We start from the raw sequence: 17,274 nt of genomic DNA on the forward strand, positions 1-17,274 counted from the left end.
CCATGCCCTTTCCCACTCATTTGCTGTTAAAGAATGAATGCCAGAAAATTCTTTACAAATGGGTTTATGTTCCAGGAGTTACAGTGAGCTCCTCCTTCAGAAAATATTGCTACAGTTGCTTATAATCCCATCCAGGAGCCAAGGACTGAACAGGTATGAAAACTAAACGTCTTTTCGCATTTACATATAGATCACTTACAGATCTTTTACTTCCTGTGCCAGTGCAGTTTGGAGATGCTGAGGCACAGAGAATTTACTACTATCCCTATTGTGCAGATAAACACTGAGGCTCCATACTTATTTAATTTAGCAGCTCAGTTTCTCAGAACCACAGAACAATTTTGGCTAGTAGAGACCTCAGGAGGTCATTGGTCAGCCTCCCTGCCCCACCAGCACAGCCAATTTTGAAGTTAGACCCAACATCAAACTTAGCTCACGTTTCTCAGGGTATTTTAAACCATTTTACAAGATTAAACATCATCATCATTGTCTTCCTTTTAACTGGTGAGTAAAGTATTCATAAGGAAGACAAATCATTTTTCAGTATCGTACAAGTTTAGAAGCGAAGATGGACTTTTAGCTTCCCTGGCAGGTAATTGAAGTATCGCTGTCGGTCTGAATGTGGCCAGGATATTACTCCAGATCTCATGTCTCCAAGTTTCATACTCCTTTGTTAGGCTACAACAAACAAACTTCAGTGATCAGGACATTTCAGTCTGCGGAGTTTTTAACAGTAATGTAATAAAGGTAAAAGGGGGTGGTGGTGTTTTCTTTTTTTTTCTTTTTTTGTCTTGATTCGTGAAACTGGATAACGTGTATAGTAAGAATGAAATTGTCACTACAGATCTGTCCATTGCAAGTGCAATGCATTTAACGAGCTTCTTCAGCATTCTCATGTAATCTAACTGTAAAACCATTCTGTTTTCCCTTTTGTTTGATTAAAATAGAAACAAACAAAATAATGACAATACTGAACTTGCATAACAGTGAGTGTCCATCTTTAAAACTTCTATTCTCCACCCAGTTACGTTTATGAGACATTATCCTTGTATGGAGCCTACAAACAAGAACGAACCTCTATAAATACGCCTGCCAGGATTAAAGCTAAAGGTGAGCAGTAACTCTTTATTTCAGCAAGATCTTAGTTACAAATTAACTTTGCTAATGGTCAGTGTACAAGGGCTTGTCCCACATGTTGTTTCAGGAAGTGGATCCTGTTGCTGCTCAGTAGAAACGTGCAATGTCATTCCTTTAATTTTTTTAGATCAGTAGCATTTCAGAAATTGGTATAATTCAGAGTTGCATGCAGAGAGATGGAGGGTTGTGGATAGAAGGTAAATGGGAAAACAATTGCATAGTCTGATACTTGAAAATGTCTGAAATCCTAATCCTAAAAGACAGTTACAAAAGACATTGGCGTTCTCTGTGACAATTCACTGAAGCTTGTGAGCAAAAACATATCATGTATATGATCTTCTATAGAAATCTGCTAATTATAATCCCATTTTGTATGAAGTAGTTTCATAATAGGCCTCTGAAGTGGCACCCTCATGAAGGCAGCTAAATTGTAACAGACTGGTAGCTCCAGGTAGAATCTGTGTTTGCATTTACGTGCACAGACACTGCCTCCCCCCCGCTACCCCCATGATGTATGTGTATTTGTGAGGGCAGGAGTAGGTTGGGATAGGAGGAACAGTTCTCACGCTTGAAGTCAATGTATTTTTTATGGTTCTTATTATGAATTTAAGGGATAAAATCATCCCATACACAATGAACAGGCTGTTATGCTGCTTCATTACCACTATATTCAAAGGATATAACTAACCAAAAGGAATATGAATGGGGTTTTATTCTGCAAAGGACTTCTAGACAGGTATTGACAGAGGAAGATATAGCTGTTGTGTAAATTCAGCAATGACAGAAAACATACTGCTAAAAACATTTTCTGTATATATATATGTTACAGTTAAAGTTTTCATGTCTGAGCGTTCAGGAATTTGCCCTTTCTGCAACAGTGATCTCTCTTCAGAACTGCTTTTCAGGCAGCTGCACACGTGAGCAGCAGAGACAGCAGCTGAGAGGCATTTAGCATCTCTCTGGTAATGTTCAGTGAGATACACCTGTGCACCGCAAAGCTCTCTGCATGGCCTCTTCCAGGTAAATACTTGCAATATATCAATTCGAAGATAATTCACATGAGACAGCATTCTTGAACTGTAGTTTACTTTCATTGAAATGAATGGAAATAGTCTTGGTGGTGGTGCTAGCATGTGAATCGGTTATAGACCTGAAGGAGGTCTATAGTAACTGCTATAATTAACCAATTACAAAATTAGCATATTAAAAGAAGAAGAGAAAATGTGATGTTAATATTTAAACCCATCAGATATTCATAGTTAAATGACCAGCTCTGCATTTTCCTGTGATAGACATCAGTAGCTAAATAGCAGCACCATTTTTCATTCAGTGAAAACTGTATTTCAACACAAAACTAATATTGAAGTACAAACTGAAGATTTAATTAAGCAAAAGAAAAAATATTACTAGACTAACTTGCAGTATTTGGCCTTTAAAAATCATTAGTAACTCGTCAGTGGTGGCGATAGGAAAAATAATAACATGGTCTAAACAGTTTAGAGGCTTTTTGATTTTCATTTCTGCTTTAAAATAAATTTGAATTTGACAATGTCTCCAAAAATTGTCTCAGCCCCTGATGTTACAAATGTTACTGTTGCTTCCATCAAGGCAAAATGCTTAGAGGAGTATTTTTATAGTAGCTAAACTAGGTGGTGTTTTCCCATTGTAGAATCTCACCTGTGAAAAGAAAAGAGGTAGAGAGAAAAACTGCCAATCTTGGACTGCAGTTAATGCCCAGGAGGTAGTTCTTTATGGAGCAGTTACAGGGTAGAAAGTACAGGGCTTCATATTTCTATTTTGCAAAACATCATAGATACACCCTTTCTCAAAACCAAACCATTTTACTAGGACCCATATGCAGAATAGGGCCTAAAATGCAAGGTAGTTTCTGCTTGTAATATCACTTAAAAATTCCTGAGTAATACTACACTTTCATTATACGTTAATGTTGGCAGCTCAATACATACACAGCAACGTTCACAAAAGACAATTAATTAGAAGCAGGTGAAGACTTTTGTGCATCACGAAGATAAGTCATAGATTGTGTTTTAGCAACTGTACATGTATATTCTTCAGATTTCCAAAAAAAAAAAAGGGGGGTGGGGGCCGTCTCTGAGTGGAGAGAGCCCCAGATAAATTCCCAAGTCCCCGCTTAGGCCGGGCGAGGGGCGGCAGGCGGCCGCGCGTCTCCACGGGCGCGCAGCCGGAGCGCTCATTGCCCGCGCCCAGCGCCGAGCGGGATCCCGCAAAACTGAAAGCAGGTAGAGGCACTTCCTGCAGGCAGAATTAGAGACAGAGAGAGAAAGGGAGTTTTCCTCTGATCTCCCTCAAAAACCAATCAGGCCAGATCAGCCAGGCGTTGATTCTCCCTCCGTCCCTCCTACACCTTTTCCAAGGGCCCAATGGCCTTGTCCCTCTGGGAGATTGACTAGAGTCACATGAGCAGCACCGGGGGCAGGTAACTCAGGAGAGGGGAAGGGGAAGGAAAAGGAAAAAAAAAAAAAAAAAAAGAGAGAGAGAAAAAAAAAAAAAGCCCAAGCCCAGGCTGGGCTTCTGCCATGATGTCAGAGGGAAAGAAACCCACAGCGTGCTAATTTCACCTCCCAATCAGCCCCGGGAAGAAGATCACCGGGAACAGGTAGAGATGCGAGCTTTCTCCATTTTTTTTTGTCTCAAACACCCTTCCCTCCTAAATAGCTCTTTTTCTCCTCTTGATATTGTGACTCCTTGTTCGCTCCTTTCCCCTTTGATCACTTGGAGGTAGGGGGTGAGCCTTGTGGGAATTTTTTGTTCTTTTTTTTGTTTGTTTGTGTGTCTGTCTTTTTTTCTTTTTTTTTCTCTCTTTTTTTTTGACCTCTGCTTTTGATTGTAGTTGTTTCCCCCTGTGGTCATGACGGCTTCGCACAGTGACTCTTTGGTGGTGTTGTTTGGGGCAACAGCTGGTGCATATGGGGCTAAACTGGGTTCGGATGAGAGGGAACTAATTCTCTTGGTGTGGCAAGTTGTGGATCTACCCAGCAAGAAGGTATGGCTTCGACACCCGGTCCGAGGGCGCGTTCCCCGGGCGCAGGGCGAGCAGGCTCGCCCGGCCGCTCGCCGCCTCCCCGGAGCCGTTTGTTCATTTCACAAATGCACCGAGGGGAGGGGAGGGAGCGGGCCCCCGTGCCCGGGGGTCATTCACTCATCGGGGTCCTCACTCGAGAAGCTCCTTTTTCTGCCGTTTTAAGGGAAGAAGGAACTTTTTAAAGAAAGTTTGGTCGCTTCCACCCCCGTGCCCGTTAAAACATCTGTAGCTTCAAATTCGAAGATGTCTATGGACTTTGGGAGCTTTAAAACAAAACGCTGCCCTCAGAAGGCTCCAAATGTGCGTGCTTTCGTGGAAGCTCTCAGGGTAACCGTTGGACCCTTTGTGGTCTGCGGCGGGAGCCTTTTTTTTTTTCTTTTTAAGCCAATATTTGGATAACCTTTAAGAGAATATTGACTTCCTTTAATTTTTAGGCTAATCTGAAAATAGGCCCTATTTTTATTTTTTTCAAAAGCCCTATCCTAAACAAGAGCCCCCTAGAGATGAAGGGCTTTGATAAAACAAACATGACTATCAATTTCATGAATAGACTCAGGAAGCTGACTTAACATTATGTGATCTTCCCTTTGCAATTAACAACTCCCCCAAAAATCGGTGCTAACTGCCCAAGGCGTCCCATGAAACCCGGCTCCCATTCACCGAAGCAGAGAGCGTGGCTCTCCTGGGCGGGAGGGCAAGAAACCGACGCAAAAGGTTTCGATTTGTGAAATCGACAAATGCTTTTTCTCATTGCGATTGTTATCGGGACCGTGATGCTGCACCTTTCTGATTTTTCTGCAGTCTGAACGTATTGTTAGAAAGAGCCAGTTCCATTGTTTCTCACTTTTGTCCGTCATTTCTTAAATGTTTTTAGGTAGGGACACTACACAAATCCCTGGTGAAAGCAGAGAATTTGGACTTAAGTGACCAGTGTCGTGAAGTGAGTGGCTTAACACCAGAGGGATTGGGCAAAGCTGAGCCACTGGACCGGGTTCTTCAACAGGTGAGGTGCTGCTCATGGGATCAGGGGCTATTCAGGGTGAAGCCTGTGGACGAGATTCAATTGGTTTGATAAAATGAATAGACTTTAATTTTGCCTTTTACTTTGAACTCACTAGCAAGTTTTTGTGCTTATTTTAAAGCTAACCCAAAAGAGACCTGAACCACTTGAAATGGGAACCATATAATTCTGAAACAGTTATGTGCAATACCAGAATATTTGAGCTGATGCCCTAGTCCTTGGAAGGTCTGGCTTTCAGATTATTTTAATGGGTCTACTTTTATTCCAAATTTCTCTTGCTCAAACCTTAAAAAAAGTAGGATGATAAGAGCACTACTCAGTTTAGCAGTGCTAATAAAACTTGCAAAATTTACATGGTATGTTTTAATCTACAGGTCCACCACTACAATATGTATTTAAAACCTTTTTCTCACTGGTTATTCTTGGAAGTTAGTTGAACTCTTCAAAACTATGTGTTCATAAAGCATCAGTTGTGCTTGTTGCGTATGGCTCTTTTGCAGATAAGCTTAATTAGTTTAGTGGATTATAAAGTGATTATGTTTTTTTCTATGATTTCTGTATTTTGCTCTTTGGCTCACTTAATATCACATTGAGACAGTAAATCTATAAATTTGTATGATCTTTGTAGTTCAAGAGGTCCTAAGTTACCTAAAAAAATTTAATGCAAATAGTGTATACATATGCAGTTCCTGAAAGTTTGCTTTCTTTCACTATCTTTTCTATATACAAAATGTGCTTGAATGGAAAAATACAATAGTGCATTTTTGTGTAACATATAAAACTGGCTTTCCACACCTTGTCTGAATCATTCGTAGGTGTGTTTCAGCAAGAAACTTGCTTAGGCAGTAAAACAGGTTCATGTTGCTGTAACTTCTGGTGACACAGATAACTTGGCAGACTGGCTCCTAACCCTCTTTGATACCAAATGGTTAACACTTCACTCTGGAGTGAGTATCTTTGAAAACAGAAACGTGTAACTTTTATGTGTCTTAAAATCTGTTAATATTAGCTGCAGATGGCGTTTATTCTACTAGCATTAGTTTTGCTAGAGTCCAAGACCAAGAGGTGATTTAATTTTTTATTTTTTTTTTTTTTAGCTTCAAAATAACCCCTGAGAAAATGTGCAGCTGCAGGTTTGATCTTGTCCCAGATCTTGCACTAAAGACATCTGGAACAGTTTAGCCCAGTACACTCTGTTTACCTTTATAACAGACACACTTTAATTATACTCAATACTTTATGAGAGATTGTATCTTATTGCCGTAAATTGCACTGTAGGTGGGTCTGCTTTAGCAAATAAAAGGAAGTACTACCTTTGTGTGTAGGTGGGTAGAGACTCTTGAAAAACAACAATTTCTTTTCCCTTTTTGTTTGGCATATCTGTGCAACTAAATAATGATTTTGCTGTTAATTGTTGGATGTCAGTTGTGATGTGGCCAGTTCCAGGTCTTTTGGAACACATTTTACCTAAGCTTGTCTCCCTTCCCCTCCCCTCCATGTGTCCTGACTCCATGGGAGTTAGGAGAGAATTAATTCATCCTCCCACTTGCAATGGTGGCAAAAAGCAAAATTCCATATTCTTTAATAGTAGATCCTTTTCTGCATTTTTGACTATAAGTCCATTAAATATTTTAACTGTATCATGTATTTAAAGGATGAATCAGGTATTTGTCAACACATACAGAATTATTTTTTTTCCCCTCATTTAAGTGTTTTGATTAGCAAAAGCACAGGTGGGTGAAGTGGTTATTTGAAAAGGAGGAGGAAAAGGAAGCAGACTTGTACCTTGATTTGAGATAGTGTTATAGAGTATGTGAAATTAGCTTTCCACACCCTGCTTGGATTGTGGTAGAAAATTTGATGATGTAGCTGAGATCTTCATGTGCTTCTCTGATTCTAGCCATGGGGGTTCTAAGTTAAAGATCGAATACTAAGTTGAAAGTGTTGTGGATTTCTTAATCCCTCCCATACAGAAAACCTGGCTGAATCAGCATGACTTGCCTTAAGACATATTCCTTTCCTTGTGCAAGGCAATATTTGCATGTCTCCCTGACAAAGAATAAGTCTAAGAGCAGCTAATAATTTTGGAGAGCTGTCTGCAGTATTTAGCTGTAATTACCATCTTACTTTGAACGATATACATAAAAAAGGAGAGATTCTCATGAGAGCTGGGTCTGCTTTTGGACCTGTTGAAAGCATCCAAATTTCATCTATGGATTGACATTTAAGTATTAAAAAATTGTTTGAAAGAGGGTTGTAGGCTTGCTGATCTTTCATGGCATTGTACATTGAATTCAATACATCAATGATAGATTCGATTCGTATTCTTAAATATAGAAAGGGAAAGCTGGGCCTTCTCTCCCCCCCCTCCTAAACTATGCACAAATTGAAAATACTCAGGGGTTGGCACTTCATCAGGTGATAGCAAATGAGCAGTTCTCTAAAGCATGTTTGGGTGCCTATTGATCATCCAGCTGAGCTGCAGGTGCAATTTATTTTCTCACGTATCAACAAATTCAGCAAGAAACAATCTCGTTAGCTGAGCATTGGGAAACAAATGGGTCGGGGGAGAGGCGGAAGAACCAGTGAATTCCTCTAACCTGATAAACCGGTTACAACTTTTTTTTTTTTTTTTTTAAGAGAAACTTGTTCTGCAGCCTCTTCTTCACGAAGTGCTAGCAGAAAGTTTTCTTGGCTTGCTTGCCAGCTGTCACACCTTCATTTTCGATAAATGATTTTTTTTGAATATTTTTCTTAATATGTCTCTGAACCTTCAGACTGCAGAAAAAAGCCTGAAAATGCAGGGTGATTTTTTGGTTTTTTTGGTCTCGTCGTTGGTCTTCCAACTTCAGATTATCTGATGACTGTATCACCTCAATAAAACTCCTAACAGAGTCTGTATTTTGGAATATTTACTGGGTCTGAGTTCTGAAGTTTTGGAGCAGGTGTTTGGCAAACCTTTGGCAAGTATTACCGAGCAGGTTGTTCTTTCCACAACAACTACTCAGGATGTAGTTTCACAAGATTTGGCTTCAGCAGTGAAGCCAGCTTCTTTTCTTGCCCCTGCACCATCCTTTGCCATCTTTTTGTTGTGTCAGTGAAACTCCTTGTGAAGCTGTGCTGTAAACAGGATCACTGAAATGAGCAGGTAGGGTGGGAACGTCTAAGCTGCTTTGCTGTCCAAGCTCACGTCCCATGAAACTACACCCTTTGGTTGTATTTTCATGATCCAACATGTTTGATGGCGATACCAGCCTAAGGTGTTTCTGCCCCCGCATCATGTTCTCAAGCTGCAGTTGTATGAAAACTTTTTAGTGGCACCTTTCTGCTATGTGGACCTCCCTCTCCTGCATTCTGCCAGTACGAAAGTGTTTGGGGCTGCATATTAAACTGGAGCAGGGCGCTGTTCTGAGTTAAAAGCAGTTTTGGTTTGGAGCAGTTCTGTCTGATGTATGGTGTGGCAGATGATGCAGTTTTTCTGAGGGCAGTCATAGCACCAAGGTATGAACAAGCAGTGTGGGTGAAAGGAGAGAAAGGTTTTAAGACAGGTTGGCCACGAAGCAGTTTGTATTGTGAAACTGTGGCCTTGGTTGGGTATCAGCAGGGAGTGATGAGGGTTTCCTGGCAGACACAAGCTGGCCTTCAGGTTGTCCTACCACTTACCTATCAGGTAAGTGATAAAATCCTGCTCTTAGCAGGAGGGCTGAGTATCCTGTGTGCATGTAGCCTTATGCAGGGCTCTTACTATATATTAGCATCTAGTAGCTCCCTATTTCCATTTAAACTTAGAAAAGCATTTGTTAAATTATGTTTGATACCCAATATTGGAATATATTGGAATTTGTCTAAAGCTGCATATTCTTTTATTTGCAAGCATAACAATGTGGTAGTCTCGGCTAGCTGGGCTATCTTCTTCTCTTAAAAGTCAAAGTGCCAGTATTGATTAGAAGTGAATAATGAGGCCCAGTGATTTGAGAATGAGCCTGAGTAGACTTTTCATGATAGCGGATGCTGCTGCTTCTTCTGGTGAAGTTAAACAGTAATATTAAGTCTCTTACTAAGCCTGGGCAGATTAGCATATATAGAAAAACAAAGTTTATTATGACCTGTCCAGGATAGCTTGAAATGCCTGTTTTCACACAGTGTGATGTTGTGCAGTGTTTGAAAACTTTGTCGCTAGCACATTTGGATGTTCTTGCAGCTCTGATGCTCTATCTGAATACTTGAATTTCTCTTGAAATTGTACTTGCAGCTTTTTTTAAAGTCATTGGAAGACAGTAAAACGTAGGGTGGAAGCCTTTTAACACAAAGATTGCTGGATTACATGATCATCAAAGACTTTGAAATTCTTTCCTCTAGCTTGCTGTAAGCAGCTGCTGAAAAGGTCACTAGAAATGTATTAATAAGCTATTGTCAGGGTTTTCAAAAGTGGCCGAGGAATAAAGGATTTATAGTCTACCATTTTGACAGTAAGTATACATGTAGTACTTCTACTGTTACATGTTAACATGGAAGCAGTTTAGAAAGCTGTGTGGGTATTCTGGATTGTCTGCAAACCTCTACTGTTTCCCTCTTCCCTGGTACCATTTTCATAGAATGTGTTGAGCTGGAAGGGACCTTTAAAGGCCATCTAGTCCAACCCCCCTGCAGGAAGCAGGGACACCTTTAACTAGATCAAGTTGCTCAGAGCCTCATCAAGCCTGGCCTTGAATGTCTCCAGGGATGGGGCCTCCACCACCTCTCCGGGCAACCTCGGCCAGTGTTTCAACACCATCATTGTAAAGAACTTCTTCCTCATGTCTAATCTAAACCTACCCTGCTCTAGTTTAAAACCATTGTCCCTCGTCCTATTGCTACATGCCCTTGCAAACAGCCCTGGTTCTTGTCACAGCTTTTGAAAGGGTTGCACAGTTCTTGCATTTACGTCTTGGTTTACCTGAATTTTTTTTTTCTTTTTTAAAAAAAAACAACAAAACAACCCACCCTTAAGTTACATGCAGAAGGTCTTGGGTAGCTAAGTGCTGCCAAACAAGGGCAACATTTCTGTCAACGTGTTGCAGCACTTCTTTGCTGAACAGTTAGGTTTAAGGGTGACGCATAGATGCTGGAATTGATATTGCTAGCAAAGCAGTGTTGTGGCCAAAACTAAAAATGCTGATTGGAGAAGATTTTTTTTTTCTTTTTTAGCAGCATAATATCAGCCCTCTTCTATAATTTCTATGGTTAAAATCAGAACTTTTATGTCTCTTAATTAGAAATATAAACAGTAATTCTCCCTCTTCCTCACATTCCTGTCTGCCATCTCCTGTCTGCTCTGGAAAAGCTTTTTTTTCTTCTTAATAGTTGCTGCTTTGCATAAAAACTGCAGAGATCGTGTTGTTGTTTTCCTTCGTGATTGATTTCTGTTAGCTACAGCCTAATTTCAAGAAAGGAGGAAAATATTGATACTCTGAAAGGCAACTTAATGTGTGTGTCCTAAGAAGGTACTGAATGTTACGTTTGCTCTACAAACCATTTTTCAGTGCTTTGCTCTGGTAAATCTGTGTTGATGTTCTTTAAACTGTTCACACTTTACTCCAGTATATTTCTATACAATAGCCCTGTTCTTGCTTTGTTTATAAACGGCTGCTTTATTGATCTGTCCTTTGTTCATTAAATCCAGATGTTGTGAAGGTAGATGTGAGTTAGAAGATAAATATTATGCAAAAGGTATCGGGAATTGAAATTTAAATGCTCGCCACATGATGAGTGACAAAACAACAAAAAAACCCCCCACCAATCCTGCCACTTCTCCCAAACTTCCATTTAAAAATACTTTAGTTTTTCTTTTCCCCTGCTACCTTGTGGAGCTGCAGTGGGCAGAGAGGGCAAAAAGTGTTGAGAAATGGTTATCGTGTTAGCGCTAAAATATTGGAAAGAAACTTAATTTTAAGATTAAGAAACAGTTGTTTTCTCTTTCACAAAAACTTGGCTCCTGTGACCATTTTGGACACCTGTTAGCTGAGAAGAAAGTGTTTTGTTACTAGAACTCTAGGACAGTCTCTGAATTGTGTTTTTATTCTTACTGAATTGAAATCAAAACGTAATTAGCAGTGTTTCAGTTCTCTGGCTCTAATTCTAGAGAAATTCAAAGAAAGCATGCTTTAACATCATAACGAATTGTGTCAGTGTTGGCAATGTGTGAAATTAACCTTCTTTACAGAAATTATGGCGGAATTACTTTCCTGATAAGTAATTCTGTTGCAGTAAATTGCACCAAGAGTAAAGTAGAGCTACAGTATACAAGTTGTAAAATAAAATGCAAAAACCACTGTGGAGGTTTTGCTTTGTAAGTAGATCTTATTGTAGCTGTGTACCTGAAAGTTAATTCAGGAGTCCTTTGCAGCTGGAGAGAGACACAAAACAGTGTTTAACACATCAAACCTCTTGAATCAAATAACTATTGGATTGGAGGGGGAAGCGTGAGCTTGAGAATTGGAAAATACATAGCAGTCACAAGAATATGACTATGACAGAGCTTTGGGGTTCGCTTCATTGGTTGATTACTCAAGCGTATTAGCCAATGTTATTTCTTACAGCAGAATTAAACTGTTACAGGATGAACTTTTGCTTGTTGTAAAGCATGTGAAATGGCACCATGTAAACATGAAGCACAGGAGAAGAAAACTGCTGCTTTTGTGGTATGCTTAAAGAAACAAAAGAAAATATAAATCAACCCTCTCTTCCTATAAACCTCAGGCACTGAGAATTGATCACAAGAAGCTGTGTGACTTGCTTCATATTACAGGCAGCTCATATCAAGTCTCACTTTAGAAACAAGAAGCTACCTGAAAGAGAGGATGTAGTTCTCTAAAAGGAAGCAACATCTAAGTAATGTCACTATTATAGTCCTTGTTCTGTATTGGGCAGGTCTAAATCCCTTGGAAGGCCAAGTGTAAATTCTGATCTTAGTTAAAAACTGCTAAAATCTTACTGATAATTTCTTACTCTCATTTTTCCATTTATCAGACATAATCAATTCATGATGCTTTGGATTGCTGCCCTAATCTGTGACTTTAAAATTTCAGAGATTAAAGGCAAACCGGCTTAGGGATCTACTTCCACTTCTCCTTTATATTTTTGTGAAAGCATGTTAAACAAGAAAGGGAAAACTCCCCATTTCTGAGGCAGACTAGAGCCAGTTTATAAAAGTTTGGTGTTTGGTTGTTTTGGGTTTTTTTTTTTGCTGATATTTATAAGGGTTTGAGCAAGAATCAGATGGATTCTTATATAAGCAAGATGCTGCATGGATCTCAAGGCTGTTATTCCATGCCTGTGCTATTCTTATGGTATAAGTTTAAAGGAGAGGCAGGAGCATGAAAGAATCTTGAAGGAAAATGAATTGTGGATAATAGGTATGTCTTCTTTCTTTTTATGTCTCCTCTTCCTTTTACTTTCCCTGGATATTACTACAAAAACAACCTGAAAAACAACCCAATAGAAAAACAAAACAAAAACGACCTGAAAAACAACCCAATAGACAAAAATGCTTTAATTTTGCAGGTATTGGCTATTCTCCTACAACTAGTTAAGCTTGCCCTACAAACAATGAGGTAGTGTTGAGTAAATAGAGCAGGACCGTGCATTACAGTCAATAGAGGCAGTGCTAAAGATCACATTGCTAATGAAAGTTTGTCCTTGAAACAGAGGTAAGTGGGAGTGGGGGAGGTATAGAACACTGTGAGAGAGAGCTTGTGCTTAAATCAAGACTTTAGGAAATACTGCAGTCAGGGCATTAATTAAAACCTAGAGTTTGGAAAGTATGTTCAGCCGTGTCTTTCAGGCTGTAATGACTTGCTCTGTGAGTTGAGCTTGAGCTGATAGCAAGCAGCCTGTGAGGAGTGTGAGGCACCATTGTAATCCTGCTCAAAATGTAGGTAAAAGGTTGACAGAGTATGGATTTTTTGCATTACTAATAATCAGAGTTTCCTTTTGCTTAAAGACAGACTCACGAACAACCTATGCTAACAAATGCTAAGGTGTTCTGCGAGATATGTATCTTTTGTATTACTTGGTTGGTTTTGATAGCTAGTGGCCTCTCTCATACAGGTTTATTTAAAGGTAAAAACTCTTTTTATCTTGGTAACTGTGTCCTTATTTATCAGTTTCCCGACACATAATATAGTAGTAAAGTAAGTTCAGAACTGAAATTCTTAGGTTGCTGGACTGAGGTGCTTTATCTTACAGAAGGCTAACTCCAGGTAGCTTATTTGTGGAGTACTCTGCATATTTCAACACTCTCTTATTAAAAAAGATTGTGCTTTTGAAGATAAAAACTGTGACCTGATTGCTGTGACATTTAAATGGCCTGAACTCTGGTCTTGCCTTTTATGCTTAATGCATTACCTGAATTAGATGCTGTAGATACCATAGCTGGAAAGCATGCAAATAATCTGGTGTTCCAAGCTTCCATCTAAGAAATAATTAATCAAAAATGGTCATAAAATGCTCAAGTGGCATGGCTTGGACAGATCTTTCTCTTGGCAGAAGGTTAGATTTTTGCATTCTTTCGTAGGAAAAATTAAAACTTTTAGTTAGCTATTGTTTACTTTGTCACAAAAAGACACAAGCCTAATTAAAATGAGCCAAACAAATAATGTGGAAGTTTCACACTTAAGACAGTTCATCACGGTCCTGTCACGATGGTCTGTTTTCTAGGCTCTACAGACTGTCACTGGACAGACAGAGCATGACAACTGGTGCTCCGCCTCTGTCTTTCATATTCTACCTGTTGCTGAACCATGCTGAACAAAGCTATTTTTATGCAGAAAATTAGCTGTAGGCTACCCTCACCTAAGCTTAAAGTTTCCAGTCCCTCTATGTAATTCTGAAGGAGTATGATGAGTTTTAAAGTACTTTTCTGTGTTTTGTTGAATGGAAGGATGTGATAAACTCAAAGAGTATCTTCCACTTTTCTCCCTTGAACTCTTGCAGTCATTATAAGAGGTACATGTAGGCTGTGTGCCTTCCTGGCTTGAGAACTCTGTCGTGACTTGTGTGATGAGGATGAGGACAGGGCAGTGTTACTTCCTGGAACTTCATCCTCCCAACAAAGTAAAAAATAAAAGTGGATATCTTAAATAACTTTAAAAATATAATTCTGTATTCTTTAACTACTTCTTCTTTTGAAGATTTGTGATGTTTGGAATTTTAGCATAGGATAGTTGAGACCTTAACTCTGTTACCTTTGTTAGTTCATGCCATGGGTGGAAAAGAATTAGTTTCTTTCTATGAGAAAGGCAACAGTATGAGTTTATGTCTACACAGACACCTGGTATAGATGAAACTGTTTTGGAACAGGAACAGGATGTGTGGTACCTGGTTTGCTGGTTTTGGACCTCTATTCAGGAGAGAATACAAAATGACGAGAGTAGTAGGTAGTTAGAAGCAACATAATACGCTTGAGGAGAAGACAGTCTGCAGTATTTGAAGCTCAGTGCCACATCCTGCATCTCCTTGATGCTAAGGAGAGCAAACCTGCTCTTACACTTACAAATTCCAAAGCTGGATGGAAACTCTGACTAGTTTTAGGTAATATATACATATCTCTGTCCCTTGAGTATGTTTACGGTGGCCATTCTGACTGATTACTCACTCAGTTACTTAATACAGTTTATATACCTTAATAGGCATAAGGTGCTATGTAACTAGACTGGTCATACTGAGCACAGTGATATTGTCTGTGGCATGCTGAAAATGAAAACCGTGCTTTTGTCCAGGCTAGTCTTCAGCCACTAAATAATCTTGGGCATTAGTGTTCAGTAGAGCAAAAAATTGCTTTCCTCTTAATTGGAGAAATCAAACCAGCAATATTGGTTTTGAACATTTCTAGTGAGTGGACCTGGGCTGCCTCTGTCATCATCTGCAAGTTTCCCCTGCAAAGAAATAAAACCAAGGGTCAATTTATTTTTCATGTTTATGTCTGAATAGTATCTAAATGCAGTAATTTTTCCTGTTTTGCTAGAAGGGGGGGAAAAAAAAGGTTAGCTGCAGCTTGTGGTTTACACTCTCTCTCTTTTTTTTTTTTTCTTTTTTTTTTTTTTTCTTCCATACAGCAATTTCAGTACAAGGTCACCACGTATCCATTATCAGCCATGTGGAATAGCAGTTAGCAGATGAACAAAGGCAAGGGCTTACTATAGGATTCTCTGTTTAAAAAGTTACCTAGCACAATAAAGGGTTATCATACTTGTAAATACTGCTGAAATTCAGTCTGTGCGCCTCCCAGTAGTATTGACATGCTTTAAATTCCTCCATTGCATGGATAAGGCTGACGTTATCACCAGGGTTTGAAGAGTGAAGGAGAAGAAAACTGCCCATGGAGAGTATTGTAAATAAATGTGAAACCCTCATGAGTGTAGGGTCTGAGGCACAAAGTCCAAGTGAAAATATTTCCCAAAGTTGACATGTCATGGTATGTTGTGTGTATTCAAGCTTTGTATACCAAACCCATGGTATTAGAGCTCATGTTGTATTAGAGCCTTTAAGTCTTAAGGGAGACTTCAGGATTGCTGGGCATTTGTTTTCTCAGTGGTACTCCAATTTTACTTATGTTTTCGTGGCTTTTAGTGTAGCTGCGGAGTAGGCAAAACAGAGAGAGTCCAAAGAGATCGGAGAATCACACAGTAGCTGAGGCTGGAAGGGACCTATAGGTGTTGTCTAGTGCAATCCCTGAAAGTAGGGTCAACTAGAGCAGCCTGCCAAGGAGATTACCCAGTTGGGTCTTGAATACCTCCAAGGATGGAGACTCTGCAGCTTCTCTGGGTAGCCTGTTGCAGCGTTCAACCACTGGAGATCTCCTTTCAGGAACCACACCTGCAACTATATAATTGATTTTGGGTGTTCTCTGGTAATAAATCGTAGAGGACATTCCATAAAATCAGGCTTTGAGGCGAGAACTGCAATATCTTTGCCTGTTGAAGCAGGACTTGTTGTAGAGAATCTTCAGAGAGACTTTTTGGGGGATTGTCATTTGTTTCCCATGCTTCTCTTACCTGAAAGAAGACAGGTCATTGTTACATGCTGTATGCTACAAGTAAAGAATGACCCACACCAAAGGCCTAAAAGACAGTCTAAAGCTCTAATGTGACTTACAGTAGTGTCTAAGTAATGATGACTTTTTTTTTAAACACAAGTAAGACTGGATATCGTACACTATTTTAAAGAACGCATATGTGATATTTGTTGCAAAATGGTAGCATATGTGAAGTATTTGGCAAAGTCTGAGAGTATGCATGAGTGTACTCTGATATTTCTGGATTGAAAAACAAGTGCTTTGTATGGTTGCTACTTCAGTTGGTTTCTACAACATGAAACACTGCTGTATATGGGTGAGTCTATAGATCTTATAGTATTATTGACTTGTTTTGGTAAATCTTATTTAATAATCTGTCTGATAGACTACAAGCTGTAGTTCTTAAACTTCATTGTGCTCATAAAATTTAACAAATTTCAGGACTTAAAATGAGAAATATAGTGAATTGAAATTTAGAAATAACTATGAATTTAGAAAGTCTGAATTTTTAGACATGCAAACATGAAAGTTCAACTGATCTGATGAGATTTTTAATATTATAATTTGAGTCATATATATTTCTATACATAAATATATGTATGTGTACACACAGAGAGAGAGATATATATCTCTCTGTATATTAGAGCTGCCTGACTGTAATGGTTTCTATGCTGTCCTCCACCTTTTTTCCTAATAATGCACTACCAGAGAACGTCTCTTATGTAGGTAAAATAACTTACAGAAGAGATCTGAAATAGATCTCTAGCTTCTGCTTCACGTGGAGATGTGCACTGGCCAGAGTGGAAATTTATTCTTGATTTCTTAAAATGAATATGAAAAAAACCCCACATGTAGCTAAATTTCCAAGTTTGAGCAAAAGAGATGTAGGCACTTCACCTTTGTGTGTCAGTTAAGACTGTTTTCATCTCAAACAGTGTGTTTTACAGCTCTGTGCAGTATATTTTCACTTTCTCTAGGACAGTTACGTATTACTAATAT

General features: G+C 39.2%; 1 protein-coding gene across 5 annotated transcripts in view; it reads left to right on the plus strand.

The window, feature by feature from the left end:
* The first annotated feature begins 2,050 nt into the window (after positions 1-2,050).
* ESRP2 (epithelial splicing regulatory protein 2) overlaps positions 2,051-17,274 on the plus strand; it is a 47,865-nt gene continuing 32,641 nt past the window's right edge. For 4 of the 5 annotated variants that reach the window (XM_063334283.1, XM_063334285.1, XM_063334284.1 and 1 more), the window contains exons 1-3: positions 3,634-3,775; positions 4,010-4,162; positions 5,076-5,204. In XM_063334283.1, coding sequence (XP_063190353.1) covers positions 4,028-4,162; positions 5,076-5,204 — 264 coding nt within the window. In that variant the 5' untranslated portion in view covers positions 3,634-3,775; positions 4,010-4,027. Of the gene's footprint in view, positions 2,158-3,633; positions 3,776-4,009; positions 4,163-5,075; positions 5,205-17,274 lie in introns of those variants that run through there. The other variant, XM_063334282.1, reaches the window with a different exon arrangement.

The sequence above is a fragment of the Chroicocephalus ridibundus genome, chromosome 4, assembly GCF_963924245.1.
Source record: "Chroicocephalus ridibundus chromosome 4, bChrRid1.1, whole genome shotgun sequence".
In the NCBI taxonomy this organism is placed as follows: Eukaryota; Metazoa; Chordata; class Aves; order Charadriiformes; family Laridae; genus Chroicocephalus; species Chroicocephalus ridibundus.